At 45.0% G+C, this 18,719-nt stretch overlaps 2 protein-coding genes across 5 annotated transcripts in view; one reads left to right on the forward strand and one right to left on the reverse strand.

Moving 5' to 3' along the window:
- The window catches only part of Ncald (neurocalcin delta), a 377,152-nt gene extending 374,260 nt beyond the window's left edge, over positions 1-2,892 (forward strand). For all 4 annotated transcript variants that reach the window (XM_042672983.1, XM_042672985.1, XM_042672984.1 and 1 more), the window contains one exon: positions 1,928-2,892. In XM_042672983.1, the coding sequence (XP_042528917.1) occupies positions 1,928-2,025 (98 nt within the window). In that variant the 3' untranslated portion in view covers positions 2,026-2,892. The remainder of the gene's footprint in view (positions 1-1,927) is intronic.
- Positions 2,893-10,343: 7,451 nt separating this feature from the next.
- Grhl2 (grainyhead like transcription factor 2) overlaps positions 10,344-18,719 on the reverse strand; it is a 129,471-nt gene continuing 121,095 nt past the window's right edge. The window contains exons 15-16 of the mRNA XM_042672982.1: positions 13,772-13,836; positions 10,344-11,794 (exon numbers count right to left, since the gene is read on the reverse strand). Of these exons, the coding sequence (XP_042528916.1) occupies positions 11,680-11,794; positions 13,772-13,836 (180 nt within the window). The 3' untranslated portion in view covers positions 10,344-11,679. The remainder of the gene's footprint in view (positions 11,795-13,771; positions 13,837-18,719) is intronic.

The raw sequence follows: 18,719 nt of genomic DNA on the forward strand, positions 1-18,719 counted from the left end.
CTTATGCATTGGGGATGGTGGAAGAGGTTTGGTGTGAATGCCAAGAAGGGGATGCAAAGCAAACAGAAGTAAAAAGGAACATTAGATTTCAAACACAAGGACAAGCGGGCTGTAGTCTGTAGTCTCAGTACTAGGAAATTAGAAGCAGGAGGAGTTCAAAGCCAGCTTAGGTTCCATGGTGAAATCTTGTCTCAAAACTTAAAATATTATAAAAGGAAAGGACAGGACAGGACAGGCAAGGAAAAGAGGAAAAAGAAAGACATGATTTTTAGATGTTAGGTTATCAAATAGAATGCAGGAGACTCAAATAACTGAATTTAGAAAAAAAACAAGGAATTTTTTTATGAGTATGCCCAAGGCAATATTTGGGACATACTTATACTAAGAAATTCTTTGTTGCTTCTCTGAAGTTCTAAGTTACCCAGATATCCCTTTTTATTTGTCAAATCTAGCAACACTATTTTTGATATAGGACTGGAGTTCAGTGTTTTAAGCTTATGGCTTGGCCAGTCACAAGCTCTTTAACTCTTGCTGTCATTACCAGCTCACCCGTTCTGCTCAAAGTGCTCAGCAACTAACCAGTTAATTAATTATTGTAGGATTACAGTTTGAACTCAGGTCCTTACACTTATTAGACAAATGTCCTACCATTTGAACCATCCTTCTAACCCTTTCTGCCTTAATTATTTTTCAGATAGAGTCTCAAGTTTTTGCCTGGGGCCAGCCTGGAACTGTAATCCTCCTTTTATGCCTCCTGAATTTAGTTGGGATCCTAGGTGTGAGCCACCATATCTAGCTTGTTCTTTGAAATAAGGTTTCCCTAACTTTTTTTGCCCAAACTGCTCTCAAACTACCATTCTCCTATCTCTGCCTTCCAAGTTGCTGGAATCAGATGTCAGCATGCTCTGTACAACAGGCACATGCAGCCATGTGTCCCATGGGAGGCTGAAAGGCAGAACAGTAGTGGGGTGTCAGGGCCTCTTTTTGTACCTATGTGTGGGCATCAGCTGCCTGAGAATCTGGATTTGTGTTTCTTCCATAAAAGTGCATGACATCCTTTTATATCCTGTTTCCCCCATACCAAATAGCTTGGTGTTTTGCAAAGATTTCACAAACATGAAGCTATTTGAATAATGAACGTGTTAAATTGCAGCTTTCCTGGTGCTCTGTCTGAGGCCTGCCTCTTTAGAATAGGGATAGAAGATGGGAGATTTACCTGGGATAAACACTGGACTGCAACTGGTCACAGGAAATGGTAGAGCCTTCCGTTGGGACTCAGCTACTCTGAGGTCAATGGGCCTGACTAGGTTAGCATTCTCAGAGAGTGACTGCTGAGAGTCCTGGGCTTTCCAAATAAAATATATGTGTTTAGAGAAAAGGGGAGGAGGGAAGCTGGATGCCAATGGCTCACGCCTATAGTCCTAGCTACTCAGGAGGCTGAGATCTGAGGATCACAGTTCAAGGCCAGCCCCAGCGAGAAAGTCTGTGAAACAGTTATCTCCAATTAACCGCCAAAAAACCAAAAGTGGAGCTGTGGCTCCAGTTCAAATCCCAGGACCAGCACAAAAATATTAAATTAAAACTGTAATCTCAGCCACTTGGGAGATAGAGGTAAAAAGTCAAAGTCTGAAGAAGGCAACATATTCTAAAACAAAAGAGACTCATTTGTTTCCCCAGACAAAACAAAACAAAACCAACAAAATACAGGAAACTTGGAAGAGCTAAAAGCAGAAGGACTGTCCAGGTTCTTGCTGACTGACCTGCAACCCAGCTGTTGAGGAGCAGAGACAATAACCAGTCTCTGAGAGGGTGGGTGGGGTGCTGCTCTCTACCGGGGAAGGCCACCGTGCCCCCTCCATGCAGTGGGAAAGGTGTGAGGTCATGCAGGTGCCACCAGCCACCACTTACCCCTTCTCTTCCCTCCTAGGAAAACTCTCCCTGGAAGAGTTCATTCGAGGAGCCAAAAGCGACCCCTCCATTGTACGCCTCCTTCAGTGTGACCCCAGCAGTGCTGGCCAGTTCTGAACCTTCCCACGCCACGAATCCTAGAGCTTCTTGTGTTCCCTTTTGATTCTTCTCTTTACTTTGTTGTTATTGTTGGTTTTCTGGGTTTTTGGGGGGGTTTCTGGGGGTTTTTTTTGCCAAACAATATCGATGGTGACACTGTCTCCTGTGCAGTCAGATGCTTCTTCCTCTGTAACTCCCTCACCTGCAGCTGCTCTCATCGTGGACGCTTCATGGGAATGCCCAGAGCCTCACTGCACTTGTGGGAAGCATGAAAAGACTCTGTGGTGTTTGTCGTTCAGTGACTTCAATTGTTGTGTTTTTTTTTTCTTTTGATTCTAATGTCTTGGTTCTGAAACCTAAAACTCTGGGGAAGGGCCAAGCAAAGGGAATTGTATGCAGCCCGGTGCATTGATTTGTTGAAAGTTTCCAGGAGTTTTGTTGGAAAGATGAAATTCCCCAGTTGGGTCTGTCTATACATATTGTAGGGACTGAAATGGCACCCGAGGCTGGAATTCCCAAGAACAAGGTATCCTTTGGGGTGAAGCTATTAAAAACAGGTTGGGATGTTTGCACTTCACCCTTCACCCCAACAGGCTGTAGTTTCTAAGCTGTGAACATTTCAAAGTAGATGAATGGAGGAGAGAGAAAAGATGGCTCAGCTATTTTCTCAAGGTTTACATTAGTTGAGCTAAGATGAGTTTCTTTGGAAATCAAACACAAAAGGCAATGTAGTCCCAGAACCAGATCCATTTGTTGCCTCTTGTAATTTCAAACAACAACAACAGAAGACTGCTGTATATAAAATATTGGGTATTACAGACCAAATTAAGTGTTTTGCCTTGTAAATGCATGTTTAGTGAGCACTAATACAATCTTATTATGGAAGACTGTTTTTAGTAGCTTATTGTTAAGTAAGCCAACTATAATGAATGTCTGTCTTGTTTTAAAGTCATATCTTTGTACAAATGTACCAGTCAACAAGCATATTTTATATATTCCATCAAAGTAGGACCCAACTTTGATCTGAGGCGCTTTTCTGGAGTTACAGGGCAGGTTACAGGGATGATGACAATTGGAGCACCAGGAAGTTGACATGGCTGAGAGTAGCCAGGCTGGCAGTGTGCCAGCTCAGCCTAGCAGCCCTTTGGTAGCATGACATTGGAGGTGTGGTTGTTTTACAAGCAGATGTATACTCCTGAGACATGAAAATATAGCTGAAGTCCATAAGGACTGCTCAGTGATGTAGCCCACGTTCTTAATGAAGAGTCATAACTTGACAAGTTCAGAGGTCAGGCCTTTGCCATCATAAGGCGGAAAGAGGAAGCATGTCTGTGTTATCTAAGGCCCACTGTGGGGCACCCAACAGTTAGTTCTGATCCTTGTGTTCTGTGAATGTAGAAGTAATATCACACGTTTGGGCTGGTCACCACACACACACTTATTTCAGTTGAGGATTGAGAGTAAAAGCTGCTAGTTACAGGCAAGTCAAGCAGTTGGCCTGGGGAGACCCAAATTCTCAAGGATGTAGGTATGGGGAACCTGCTTCAGAGAAGGCAGAGAGGAGGGCTGGGAAGGCCCTGGGTTCGATTCCTCAGCACCACATAAGAAAAAAGCCGGAAGTGGCGCTGTAGCTCAAGTGGTAGAGGGCTAACCTTGAGCTGAAGAGCTGAGGGACAGCGCCCAGGCCCAGAGTTCAGGCCCCATGACCGGACCCCCCCCCCAAAAAAAAGAGAAGGCAGAGAGGCCCCCAAGGCTCCATCTACTGCCAAGCCACTTTCTATAGAACAGGAACCACAGAAAGATAAAAACAACTACACAGAGAGTGAGGCTGTGTCCATTCCGACCTCCAGATACCTGTGTATGATTTGAGCCCATTCTAAGAGGTAACAAAAGTCCAAATTTGTATGATGAGCCCAAAATGAACAAACTTGTAGAGTACAACTTTGAACCTTGGGCTCAATGATCATAATCTGCCTTGGAGTGTCAGTTCCTCATGTTCTATACCAAAACCTGCCAAATTCTTCTCTAGGTAAGGTTTGCTTTTGCAAAATAAGGAATTAATCTAAGAGTAGAGAGGGGAAGAGAAACGCAGCACATTCAACTGCTGGAGTTCGGGAGTTACTTCCAATTTTTCCTAAACCGGACTGAAAACTTAATTCTTCCTTTTACTTCTTTTCTACTGAAGCCAGTTAATGTTGGAGAAACCTGCCTGGGCTTTGCCCTTGGTCATGACATCTAGCTGAGCCTACTGTGTGGCTCACACCTATAATCCTAGCAACTCAGGAGGCTAAGCATTGAGGACTAAGGTTCAAAGCCAATCTGGACAAGAAAGCTTGTGAGACTTTTATCTCCAATTAAGCACCCCCCCACCCCAAAAAACAAACCCAGAAGTAGAGCTGTGGCTCAAGTAGTAGAGCTCTAGCCTTGAGGAAATAAAGCTCAGGGACAGTGCTCAGGTCCTGAGTTCAAGCCCTAGGACTGGCACCAAAAGAAAATAAAAGGAGTCAATGCATGTCTAATGCCCCTAGAAGGTACAGTTTGGATACTGACCAGTCTCTGTTTTTCCAGGGATGTTCTTTTTCCTTTTCTTCCTTCCCAGGAAGGCTTTAAGTATGTCTTACCCAGTGCATTCAAAAGTAGCCAAGGTACTGTACAACACCCAGAAGGCTGACTGCCTGAAGGTTCCTAGTGCTCCTGTACTGGACTATTAACCATCCTTGCTGCTCAGAGACTTCTGGAAGTGGACTGTTCAGTGGTGAACCAAGGGACATGGCTTAGGACCTGAAGGATGCTACAGAACACTCAACTGTTCACACCTCAGGGTGAAGAGGTGCTGCAAGTGCTGTCCCATCCCAGCGATATGCCCCATGGGGTCTTTCCACAAGTGGATTTAATGACCATATATATATATATGTATATATATATATATATTATAAGCAGCCTCATATCAGTTGATTTTGTGTAGCTCTTGCCTGGCATTAAAGCATGTTTATTGTTTAATATGGTTGTCCTGAATGTGATATTTTCCTGACTTGGGTCTTAGTGAGGCTGCAGATTTGGGTTTGGGGTACTGTTTCTGCCTATAGAGATACAAAGAACCTCGGTGGGTAGGAAGAGGGACAGGAGAGCGCACTCAGCCCAAAACTCTATCCCAAAGCCTCCTCCGTGTACATATGATTCCTTACTTCCCTCTGATATTACTCTCACTTTCTTCCTGCCTCCTTGCCTTTCACAAACTGGAATCTGAACATTAGGCCCAGCTGGAGAAGCTGAAGCAAACTTTGTCTCAGTGGGATCCAGGTAAGTCTAGGGAAATTAATAGTCCTCTCCCCTCCCAGCTCAGTCTGAGAGGACTCAGCGGAAGAGAGGACACAATGCCACGCCTAAACCTCTTCAGAGCTTTCTGTGTTTGTGTTTTCAGCCTTGTTACTTTCCCAGAAGGCCAATACTGGCAGAACAGGGGGCTCAAACTTGCTAACTTGTGTTAGCTTTTATAGGCCCCTTCAGGCCAACCTGACCACATACAATTGGTCTGTAAAGACCAGCACTGGCTTGCCGTCAGCTGCACCTGATGCTCCTAGTCTACAGCATCTTCTCAATGTCCTGGCCCAGCTGAGTCCCTTCTTAGCCTATTCAATATGGCAGAGACTTACCACCCAAGGGGGTGGTTAGTCCCTTAGGCAAGGCAGAGAGCTCCAAGGACTGTCCTATGAAGAAATGGAGATGTTCTCCAAATGCCCCTGGACTTTGCTAGGACTATGCTCACCACTTTCCCCAAAGTTGTAGATTTTTAGGTTATTTGAAGCAACAACAACCAAATGAAGTCCTGGAGCCCTGTATTTCCTGATTCAGAAGCACATCAGTCAAATAAAACAGGAAGATAGATGGATGTGAGATGAAGAGGGACATTTATGTCCAGGACATTCCCAGTTATTTGTTCAGTTATAGGATTTTCTTAGGCAGGTGCTGGTGGCTCACACCTGTAATCCTAGCTACTCAGGAGACTAAGATCTGAGGACCACAGCTCACCACCAGCCTGGGCAGGAAAGCCAGTGAGAGACTCTTCTCTCAAAATTAAACACCAAAAAGTCAGAATTGAAGCTATGGCTCAAGTGGTAGAGCACTACCAAAAAGCTCAAGGACAGCGCCAGGCCCTCAGTTCAAGCCCCAGGAAAGAAAATATTTTCTTCAGTTCAGTGCTGACTGCATGCCCACATCCTGGGAATTTGCTGTCTGTGTTAACATGCGATGCTCAGTCTCAACAGTCCCAGACATTCCTGAGGATGCTAACAATATTACAACGCAGGGCTATTACACAGCAGCGTGGCCAGCGTCATGGTGAAGCTTACGTCATCACTTCTTTTCTCAACACTCCTCCAGGAAGTATCTGGGATTTTAGTTCTCTGAAAGAAATGGTGAAAACACTTCAAATCCAGGGCAGCTGGAACTGCCAACCCAACCCTTAGTAAATACCTCATACTTAATAATACCTTAGCCACCAGTACCCACCAGGCAGGCAGGCAAGCAGACAAATCTCTCTCCCTCGATGCCTCCCCTCACCCCCTGCCCCCACCTTCCCAGTAGCAGTATTTTGGCATTCATCCTGCTCACATGCTCAATGGTGAGCCTGAACTAGTACTAAGCACGACAGTTTTGGCATTCTGTGGCATGTAGACATTATTAAGCCAAGGGTTGATCTGGAAGGGACACTTAGCTTAGCTGGAAACTTCTGTCCAGCCCTGAACACAACTGCAGAGAAGTTTACCTCTGCCTGATGGCAAAGCAGAAATGGAGTTCTTCTACCTGAGTGGTATGAGATGGATGTTTGCTGCCCAGGGAAGAAATGGGTGAGTGTTGTCATTGGCTGCTTTTCATCATGTTTCCCCCCCCCCAAGTCTGCAATATCAATCCATGCACCCATTTATAGAGGTTTTCTGGTAAATCCCTGAGGGACAAGGGGCGTATGCTATTAAGGTGATGGTCCAGGAAATGCCCTGGGGGCGGGGAGGGCTTCACACATGGTAAGCCTAATTCACCAAACTGCACTGTGGTGGCCACAAGCCAAGGGTAGGGGGATGTAGAAAGCCTTTGCATCCCTAGCACAACCTACTCAGGCAGATTTGAAGAATAGGCAGACTTCCTCATGAGGTGGTAGGACACAGATTGTGATTAAAGCTTTGTGGCCCATTTCAAATTCCATGATTTCTCCAAAAGACTACTCAGTCAATAATGCAGCTACTCTTTTCCCGCTTCTGGTTCAGGAGTGGAGGCCACTGGAGGTCACTGGGGGTCGGGTCAGTCAAGGGCAGGCTTGTTGAAGGCAAAGCATTAGCTGGATTTGAAAAGCTGAGGACATGGGTAGACAGAGAAAGGGAAACAAAAGAACACAGGTCTGTTCATTGCTTGCAACAGATGCTCTCAGGAGGTCCTCACAGACAATAGTTGGAGCAGGTGGGAATGGCACTGCACCCCAACAGACAAGGATGATGCTTGCTGGTGTGGGTTCCAGGGTAAGAGCATCTTATGAAATGGAGGTTTAAGCCATGTGGTTTTTAGCCTCTAACACAGAAGTTGGCCCAGAGAAACTAAAAGATTTTGAGGAGGTCAAGGGAGGGCCAGGGAGACTGGAAGTAAAGACAGAAGTGGGAGGGCAGAATCTGCTCCAGCCTCAGGGATGGGTCAAAACAAGACACATCTTGGGCCAGGTGTGATGGTACACACCTGCAGTCCTAGCTACTTGGGAGATGGAAGTAAGAGAGCTAAAGTCCCAAGCTGACCTATGCATAAGTCTTGGACCCTATCTGAAAAATCTAAAAAGCCAGAAGAGCCAAGTACCAATTCTCACTACTCAAGAAGATGACATTTGAGGATCATGGCTCAAAGTGAGTCTGGCAGGAAACTCTGGGACAGTCATATCTCCAATTAATTACCAAAAAAGCCAGAAGGGAAGCCGTGGTTCAAGTTGTAGAGCTCTGGACTTGAGCAAAACAGCTTGGGAGAATGCCCAGGCCCTGAATTCAAACCCCAGAACCAGTGCACGCACACACGCACACATGCATACTCACACGCACACACATGGAAAAGGACTGGGGTTGTGGCTCATCCTTAGCAAACACAAGGCCCTGAGTTCTAATCCCAGTACTACAAAAAGTGTGTGTGTGTGTGTATGAGAGAGAGAGAGAGAAAGAGAGAGAGAAAGTAGAGAGAGAGGAAGAGAGCTCGAGCAAGGCACCCACCCTGGGAGCCTGCAAAGGGAACACCTGAACCTTCTTTCCCCCTTCTCTCTTAAGATCAAAGGGAGGTGAGGAAAAAGTACCTTGAAGAGCAAATTGCTGCTCTGTTACAGCCCCGGGCTCTGGGTGCTAAGGAAGGCTGAAATTTTCTAAGGTCATACCAAGACTTTCTTCCATTCAGGCAAAGAGTTCCAACTCATACAGAAAACACCAGACACTGTTGTTTCATTCTTATGTTATGAATATTTATTTTTCTTCTTAAAAATGTACAAAAAATAAAATAACTGTATTTATAGTTTATAGATTCCCCTCTCCCATTTACAAAACTATTAAGTTACATTTATGTTTTTTTTGTTTATGTGGGAGAATACATATGAATATATATATATATATACACATATACATATATATATATATATATATTCAGTCTCCCCTTGCATGTCTTTGAGAAAGGCCATTCTTAGAATTTGGCACAAAGCCTCTATTTCAGTTACAATTTCATGATTCTTAAATACAAAGGTAAAATAAATGTTTCACTCATTTCCTGTTTCCCAAGTTTCTGGGCTAGGAAGCTCCTTAGTCTTTGAGGAACCAATTTGCAGATACCAGACTGCACATTTCTGTTGATTTCAATGTTTAAACATCGGAAAGGTTTAAACAATATGTCATTATAAGAAAAAATAACTTGCTTCACATGTCTGCTGCTGTCTTTTATGGATCATATATTTTCTAAAAGCTTATTATTTATTTGGGTATGATTAACTCGAGGGACAGAGTAGATGTGGCAAGTTTCCTTCTTTTGCTGGAGTGTTTTTGCTTGGGAAATTTTGCTCATAAAGCCCTGCTAACATACACAGTGAAGGACAGACACTTGGAAGTTAGCCACAAAGTGCTCTGAGAAGGCAGAGGGCATAGATTCATGGATTTGACACTCTGTATCCCCCTTTGATGGCATTGATTGGCCTTACATCCTTGGTTCTAGCAATGGTCACCACCCTGACTACTTAGGAACTTAGGACAAAGGCATCTCTGGTTCATCTTCTGCCTTAGGGTAAGCTCAGCAAATAGTTTTTAAAAAAAAATAGCTGGAGTGGTAAGAGTCAGTAGCCTGTGTCAAGCTGCCACACATCTGCCTTTTCCCTACTCTGGAATTCTGTGGCCTAGATTGGTCTACCAACTCTGTTTGAAGCTATAGATAACCCAAGGAGCACAAGCAGTGTGTAGTATGTATATTTCCCACACTGTATTTGTCTGTCTTAGAACAAAACAGAGCCCTGCTAGTACCCAGGATGGTCCCCAGGGGTAAGGGTGCTGAGCCAGGGTATGGCGATTGGAGGAGAGGAGGAAGCAACAGACTGGAGCAGAGTTGAGCCTCAGATGCAACCCTTGGTGCCATGGGGGTGGTTGGTAGAAAGGGTGGGGGGTGGGGGGGGCATATCCAGAGGACACACGGAAAGGCGCCCCCTTAGGTGTCTTCAGGGTCCCGTTGGTGTGGCACCTGGTTTCCATTCTGTTCAATTCCTCTGAAGTCTCAAGGCACTAAACCAGACTATAGTGTAGTGTTCTCTCTCTCTCTCTCTCTCTCAGGGACTGGACCTCAGGGCAGGTGAGATAGCTGGACCTCCATGTAAGACATCAAAGTGCTTTACGAACAAACGTGGACCCGAATACATGGATTCTTTCCTAGATCCTGGCCTTGGAGTAGGAGGTGCCTGGCTACCACAAGTGCTTCAGCCCTTAGGGGCAACACCCACCCTATATCACCTTCCTGCCCCCTCAAAGGGAACAGCAGCCCAACATGTTGCTTCTTTGTGACAGTTCAGGGCAGTTTTTCTCCTCATCTCCCAGGGCGTGTAGCAGCAGGACAAGGCTTTCTCTCTCCCAGCCTGCAGCCTGCTTCTTTGCTTTTCTTTTTGAGCCAGTACTAGAGCTTGAACTTAGTGCCTCTTGCTCTCATTTGGCTTTTTTTGCTTAAGGCTGGTGCTCTACCATGCGAGCCACACCTCTACTTTTGGCTTTTTGCTGGTTCACTGGAGATAAGTGTCTCTCAGATTTGTGTGTCCAGGTTGGCTTTGAACCATGATCCTCAGATCTCAGCCTCCTGGGTAGCTAGGTTTACAGGTGTGATCACCACCAGCTCCTGTCCCCAGCCTGCTTCTTGAGGCTGGTTTCAGAAAAGCAGATGCTCACAGGGCTTTCTCACTCTCCCTCTAACTCCAGAAAGCAGGGGTTCAGGTGGCTGAGTCCTCCCTTTCCAGTCTCCAGGCACAAGAGGAAGCCTGGCTTGCCGCTCAGAGCTGAGCTCCTGGGGCGGCACTCAGCACTGCCGATGGGCTTTCAAAGGATCCACTTGAGATGAAGGATGTGCTTGTAAACTGTGAGGCCCTCCCCAGTGTCCAGGACTCTCACCACGGCTAAGCAGTTCCCAGCAGAGCCCCATCCCCAGAGCCCCAGGGCAAAGCCCCTACAGTCTTTCCAGGGAGTTCATGCATTGCCTTTACCAAAGCTGCAGAATCAGCTGAACTTCTGTCAAGACAGCTTGAAGGAACAGTCCAGTGAGGCATCATATCATGAGATAAATGCAGCGATCTGCCCGAGGCATCCTATTCTCTGGGGACAAGGGACCAGGCCTCAGATACACCCAAGGGAGAATGTATCACGGCACCACCATAGTCACTTGAGACTCCAAGGCCATTTCTCTAGCCTGGGTCCGGAACAGGTGCAGCAACAACAGCTCTAAGTCTTCATGTCTGTGCCTCCCCTTGGCCCGTGGCAGCAAACCTGCCCACATGCCACAGGCAAAATATATTATTGCAATATTATAAACACTATGTACATGATCGCCAGGCACACATTCTGTGTTCTTGACTGACTCCATGGTAGCTGAATGTCTTCATTTACAAGGCCTGGTGGCCACTTGCTGGAGGTATTTAGCAAAATGACCTTCGTCAGAACAATCTGAAGGGTTTTGACCAGTTTCAACGTTGTCCACTTCTGTGCTCACCTGTGACAGCTGCACAAGAAGCAGCTCCTTCTGTCCATGCACTCAAGGACGTGAGCGGGTAAGAAAGAAGTGGCCACTGGTCAGGTTCTTCGAGATGAATAGACTAGTTTGCTTCCCTTTAAGGGGCGACTCTGGAGGGTCTCCTATGGAGCCAGCAGTGGCCTTCAGAGTTCTGATGGGCAATAAATAAGGACCCCACAGGCCCAAAGCAATCTACTGAGAGACGCAGCCTTTGGCTCCATGGAGAAGCAGGTGGAGGGTCAATCAGACTGACAACCAGAGGGACCAGAGGCCCTGCCCGCTTTCCAGCAGTCTTGTAACAGCACTTGTAGGATGGGTGAGGTGGGTCTCTGAGTTCTGGGGTGATAGGGATCCCCATCTCTCCCAGGGAAGAATGTATTCAGAACTCCTGCCAGTGAATGCCAATCCTAGGGCTCAGATCTCCATAAGTGTGATCTTGAAGCCTTCCACCATGCTCTCCATGTTGAGGATGAAGGTGTCCTCATTGGAGTAGTGCTCAATGATGTTGTCGTCCATGTTCACCAAGATGCTGCCACGGGAGGGACAGAGCAGGGTGGGGTGGAGAGAAGAAGAAATACTGTGAACAGTGGGCTCACTGCAAGGGTGGGTTCAGGCTGGGGTACTTGGTGCCCCCCTCCCCAAGTAGGGGCTAGGAGGGAGAGAAAGAAAACAAGGCAGAGAAAGGTTCTCATTCTATCTCCTTTGTCCCAAAACCTGGTGGCACAATGCCTGTAATCCTAGCTACTCATGAGCCTGAGATCTGAGATCAGTGTTTTGAAGGCAGTCCAGGCAAGGAAGTCCATGAAACTCTTATCTCCAAGAACTTAACCAAAAGAGCTAAGGGATAGGGAGCTCAGGCCCATGTTCAAGCCCCAGGCCCAGTCCCAATCAATCAATAAACAAATGAAATAAAACTGAGGAAAGCAAGGTTTCTGTTTCATGACTCCTTTTTTTTTTTTCAGTCATGGGGCTTGAACTCTGGGCCTGGGCACTATCCCTCAGCTCTTCAGCTCAAGGCTAGCGCTCTACCACTTGAGCCACAGTGCCACTTCCAGTTTTTTGGTGGTTAATTGGAGATAAGAGTCTCACTGACTTTCCTGTCCAGGCTGGCTTTGAACTGCGATCCTCAGACCTCAGCCTCCTGAATAGCTAGGATTACAGGCATGAGCCACTAGCACCCAGCCTCATGACTTCTTATTATATAGAATTTCTGAAATCATTCAACCTGATCCTCTTGCTTTATAGATTAGTAAACTGAGGCTCAGAGAAATGAGCACAGTTAGCTGCCGACAGAGCCAAAACCAAGATAGTTAGGGCCCCTAACTCTTTTCATGAAGCCATATTACACTGCCCTTAGTAGGAAGAATTAAATAAACAAGGATTGCAGCTACCCCTTTTGAACACATAATCCACGGCCACGCTTCAGAGGCCTTGCATTTAATGTCACAGCAATCTTGGAGGTAGATCTTATCAGCATCACTTTGCAAATGAGAAAACAGTCATTTCTCACACAAACAATTGTCTCTTCGAGTTCACCCAGCTAGTGCATGGCTGAGCTAGTCTTGGAAACTTACTTTGCTTCACTCTGAAGCTATCTTGGGTGGACTTTGTTTTAAGAAAACCAACAAATTCTGTCTGTGACTCAGAAGTCCCCAGCTTATGTCAATCTTGGAAGGCAGATAGATCCTGGATTGAAAAAGAATAACTATCAAACTGCCCTGCTTTAGAGGGTTGTTATTTGGATAAAAGCCTTTAGCACTGGGATTGATAGACTCAAGGGCAGTATTATCATCAGCAATGGGTTCATCAGCATTGAGAATTTCTAGTCACCAGCAGGAATTTGAGACATTACTCTAACACACCTGCTCCAGTGTGAGCTTGGAAAGACTTGTAGTATGCATTTTGGTAAGCTTGCCACCAAGAGCTTTCCATCAACCAGTCAGCACACTCAGAAACAGAGAACCCCCAATAATGCTCTACCACTTGAGCCATGGCGCCACTTCCGGTTTTCTGGTGGTTAGTTGGAGATAAGAGTCTCATGGACTTTCCTGCCCAGGCTGGCTTTGAACCATGATCCTCAGATCTCAGCCTCCTGAGTAACTAGGATTACAAGCATGAGCCACTTGCACCCAGCTCCAGACACTTTTTTTAATCTCACTTCTGCCACCCAGAAACCAACACTGTGAGCCACATGAGGTTTCCTTCATTATAAACTTCACTCATTGCAGAGGGTGACCTTGCTATTCTCCCCAGTGTCCCCAAGATCCTTCAGGCCCTTCTAGTCTACCTGTTCATCTTGCCATTGGACATCACTGCAATCTCCTCTGTCTCCCTCTCTCCTCCCTGCCTTCTCCCATTATAGACCTTCACAATGCACAGCATTTGCTGCTCTGCAAATGAAAGATGAAACATCTTTCCTAAAGATGAACAACAGAGATTAAAAAAGGACAGGTATTGTTTAAAAAACAACAACACATACATCGTGTAAGCTTCTCTGATTTCTTACCCTTTTTTGCTTTTCTTGTAAAGTTTTGCTATCTTCTCCACAGGCAGCCCATACTTCTCAGATATCTGTAACACCAATAACAAGAAGGTGTGAGAATCAGAGCCCAAGTGGAGACCAGGGAGGATGTCCCAACTTCGCTCTCTTGCACATTTTTCTGGACACAGCATGATCTTCACTCACAGTCAAATTCCCTGAATGCCTATTTATGAGGTTCCCTCCCACACACGCCTTTGGATAGACCTTAAATCTAGCTCTTGTCTAACTGCAAAACTAAAAGCCAAAAGACAGTGGGACAAGCACCTACAGACTCCAAGAGGGGGAAATAAAATGACTTCACCACATGAATTATATACACCATCTGGAAATCTCTCACTTCTCAAGAAGAAACAATTATCTCTGAGTTCAGAAAGCTTACCCAGGTATTTCATTTGAGGAAAAATAGACAGACAAAAATAATTCTCTCCAGATAGAAATGCATCACAAAGAGAATTGCAATTAGACAAAGGGAGGAAAACAAGCAACCAGTTTTGGGCCATAACCTTCAGAACATATATGTTTACTTGATCTGGAAATACAAATTCTAAATCAGATTCTTGTAGTAAGGACATATGCAAAGGAAAATCTTTTTTTTCCTTAATAAAAATATATTAAGCCAGTTGCCGGTGGCAACTAGCTACTCAGGAGGCTGAGCTCTGAGGATCGAGGTTTGAAGACAGCCAGGCAGGAAGGTCTGAGAGACTTATTTCCAATACACTACCAAAAAGCAGAAATGGGGCTGTGGCTTAAATGATAGACCACTATCCTTGAGCAAAAACAAAAAAAAAAAGCTCAAGGACAGTACCCAGAACTGAGTTCAAGCCCTAGGATGGCATCCAAAAAGAAAAAAAAGTATATTAAACTATGTTATCTGTCAAAATATAGAAGTTAGGCTGGGAAGGTGGCTCAGTGGTAGAGCGCTTGCCTTGTATGCATGAGGCCCTGAGTTCCATTCCCCAGCACCACATAAGCAAAAAAAAAAAGAAAAAAGCCGGAAGTGGCGCTGTGGCTCAAGTGGTAGAGCCTTGAGCTGAAGAGCTGAGGGACAGCGCCCAGGTCCAGAGTTCAGGCCCCAGGACCGGACCCTCTCCCCAAAAAATATATATAGAAGTTGAAGTTTGTGGAGACAAAGAGTAGGCACCTCAATGGGTCCATCCTCATGAAAGAAGGTGAGCGGGAAAGGAGAGAGGAAAGCACCAGAATAATTTTCCACAGTCCCTTAGCCACTGACTGAGAGAGACAGGGTTTAAAAGGAGACCACCTGCAAGTCTGGCTTCAGGTTTTGCACTCTTAGGGAAACTGAACATATGTTGAGACAGTTTAAGAGTGAGATTTATGAACCTCATCCAGTTCATCAGAGCTACTGGCAAAGCTGAAACAGATGCCTGCAGGAGGCGGAGTCCTGCGCTCAATTTAGTTCTCAAAGGTAAAGTCATCTGATGATTCGCCATGTTGACAGGGCATTCTCTGCCTCCATAAAAGGCAAGGAGCCAGGCTCAGTCACATTCAGACCCTGCTAACAAGTAGGACACAGAATTCATGTGGAGGAAGCCAGACATCTGTCAGAAGCTTACCGAGGATTCCTCCTGCCAGACAGAGATTACTTCTGCCCAGGGCTGAATGTGATCACCCAGGCAGGTTCTCTTCTATACATAGAAAATGTGCCTCTAGGGGCAATAGGAGTGCTTTGATTCCCACCCCCCCATCTCCCCATGTTTTTCTTTTCCTTTGGGTAGTGACTGGGATTTGAACTCAGGTACTCATAGTTTTTAATCCTTTTTATTACTTTCATATCATCCTCCTGCATTATTCTTGCTTCAGAAGTGATGCTGCTGGATGGGTAACTTGCCCAGTGTCATACCACTCACAAGTGACAGAAGTCAGAGTTGAACTCAGCGAGTAGATGCAGTTATACACTTCTTGCCTGAATGTTTATCATTACTCGATCGTTTCCCTCCTTGGTTTTTGTGTGACATAAGACTCCTTATTCTCCTTACAATATTTTCACATACAGACAGAACATATTCCTAGCCAGACTTAAGTAAGAGAAGGCTGAAGTTGGCTCCATTACTTGGTGAAGTAGTCAGACCTTGGAGAACACCACACTTGGCCTCAGGTTCCTGATCTGTGGTAGCGATGCTGTTTACTTGCTGAGTGGATAGGGGTATTGTAAGGGTCAAGTGAGTCAGGGCATGTCAAGATCACATACCCAATGCACACATACTCCAGATGCTGGCTGAGGTCAAGCAATAGTGTGCTCAAGGTTCTGGGGATAAACAGCAGATGACAGACACAAAGCTCTAACTTAATGGATTTCAAAATCTATGGAGGATGAAAGAAAACAATGAATATCTACTAAGAATCAAATATGTTGGGAGTAAAATAAAAGAGTACTAAGTGGAGAATGATGGAGATACTATTTAGGTGGGTGGTCTGGAAGGCCATCAGATAAAGTGACATATGATCAGAGACTTAAAGGGAATAAACTGTTCCCTCTTGGCAGAGGGGATAGCACATGCAAAGAGCCTGTGGCAAATTGGTCAGAACCCCTGATTTGTAAGATTGCTAGGTATAATCACTCAGAAATGCTTTAAAAAAGAAAAGAAAATTTTAAAAAGACTTCATGTCATCACCATTACTACCACCATTACTGTCACCAAATCTTTTGCCTTTAAATTTAAAACTTAATTAGAAGAATAAAGAAACAAAAGTAGGCCATAGGTATCAGTGTTGTGTGGACGACAAAGCTGAGAAGAAAAATACCTATTTTCTCCAAACGACTATTCAGTTACATCTGACTTTTGGGGAGAGAACTTTTGTTCCTTTTTCTATCTGGGTGTCTAGATCTTTCTGGATAGTCTAGATCTTTTCTGCCAGATAAATTAAATGTGTGAGAGGTTCAAGAATTATCTGAGATGGGTGCTGGTGGCTCACACCTGGACTAGCAACTCAGGGGTCTGAGATCTAAGGATTGTGTTCAAAGTCCGTGAGACTCTTATCTTCACTTAACCACAAGAAAAATGGAAACAGTGCTGTGGCTCAAAGTGGTAGAGTGCTAGCCTTGTGCAAAAGAGCTCTGAGACAGTACTCAGACCCTGAGTTCAAACCCCATGACTGACACCCCCCCAAAAAAAAGAAAAATCATCTGTCCTACAGAAATTGGGAAAGTGGCCCAGTTCTGTTCTTCTTTGTTGTGGTTAAGTATTCAGGATGCTAAGAGATCAAAGCTGGTACGAATAAGACTATATTTTTCAAGGTAGACCTCTTCCTAGAGACAGGAATCCGGATTTACATGCTAGAGGGCACAGTCCTGCATTACATCAGGAGTTCCCTAAACCACTCTTCTCTTTATTGACTGTACCCATTTTGCCTATGTAGGTACCAGGATCTCGACCCTCACAAAGAGAATACTAAGACAAATTCAAAACAATTATCTCAAGGAAAAGTATCGTGTTTGCTGAGTGTAAAAGCACTTCAATTTCTAGATAACAGAGCTCTTTCCCTGGGCTTATGGTTGTGGGAAATCTGCTGTGGGTACTGTCACCACCTACAACCTGTTCCCAAACCTGCCTGCTGGGGCACTTTCTCACTGAAACACTAATCCGTGCTAGTCTGTCTCTAGATGACAAATCCACACTTCACCAACTGTCAGTACTATTTTTTTTTTTAAGAACAAAATCGAAAAGTTTCAATATGGCTTTTTATACTCCACTATGAATTTCCTTCTATATCTAAGCAATGCCTGGCTGAGGACAGGGCCTCTGGAATCCAACAGGAGAAAACAGAGCAGTTTCTCCACTGGAAAGCAGTCCATGCTTCCCATAACAGAAGCAGCACCATCATCACAAAGGTCATTGCCATCATCTGAAACCTAAAAGCTATGAGGTCATCTTGCCATGGAGGACTCTGTTTTAAGGGTAAGAAGTGGAAGCCAACCAACCTTCAATAACTCATATAAAAAGGAAGCGGGAGAATGTAAATATTGATATAAAGCAGGTGTTCCCACTTCTGAAATAATTTCAGGACACACATACATGGACTTTACCCAAGATATACTTTGACCTTTGGAACTGGAGGTCAGCGGGTCCAGGAAGACTGGGTCCTTCCTCAAAGATACAGCATTTGGCCTACCCAAACCACCCAAGAAGGAGAAAAGTGCCCTGCACCCAAGGCGGATCCTAAACTCCAGAAGTTAAGAAAAAATTAGCATAAAGAGTCACTCCTGGTTTAAAACTATGATTACAGGGATTGGACCTCATGAATACAATGAGAGGGTTTATTACTGTTGTAAGTGAATGTGCGCTTGGGATTTTCCACGAGAATGAGTCCCAGTTTCTGCCAAATCACACTGCAGGCAGTGACCTCACAAACTCTAGTGTTCTTCAACTCAACCCAGGGAACTTATTGCCAATGCTATTCCTGGGCCCACCCCTAGAAAATCTGATTCTGAAGGTCATGGCGGGGGTCCTGGGATGGCATCTTTGAAACATAACTCAGGGACTCTGATAGATCCACTTAGATAAGTAGAACTTGAGGCCCACAGGAAGGAAGAAACCTGTGTTTGTGTTTATAGGAAGCAATTTTTGACTAGTGACAGGCTCAAACGATGGCTTGAGGTCAAGTACAATAACACTTGCTCAAAAGTTATGGTCCTGTTTTGTTTTCTTACTTTCTGATCATTCTTTGTTTTGCTTTTTTCTAGGTCCGAGACTGGAACTTGAACTTAGTCCTGACAGCCACTTTCGCTCTTCGGCTAATGCTCTACTGACTGAGCCACACCTCCAACTCCCTGACCATTCTTTCCATGTAAGTAGCTTTTAGTTGTTAAAACATAAACTTCATGCGTGATGATCTTTTGAAATTAAGAGTTGAAACAAAAATATGGGAGGCCAAGGACACTTTCTTGTTTTGA

Source organism: Dipodomys spectabilis, unplaced genomic scaffold (assembly GCF_019054845.1).
Source record: "Dipodomys spectabilis isolate Male_0828 unplaced genomic scaffold, ASM1905484v1 ptg000783l, whole genome shotgun sequence".
NCBI classification, from domain to species: Eukaryota; Metazoa; Chordata; class Mammalia; order Rodentia; family Heteromyidae; genus Dipodomys; species Dipodomys spectabilis.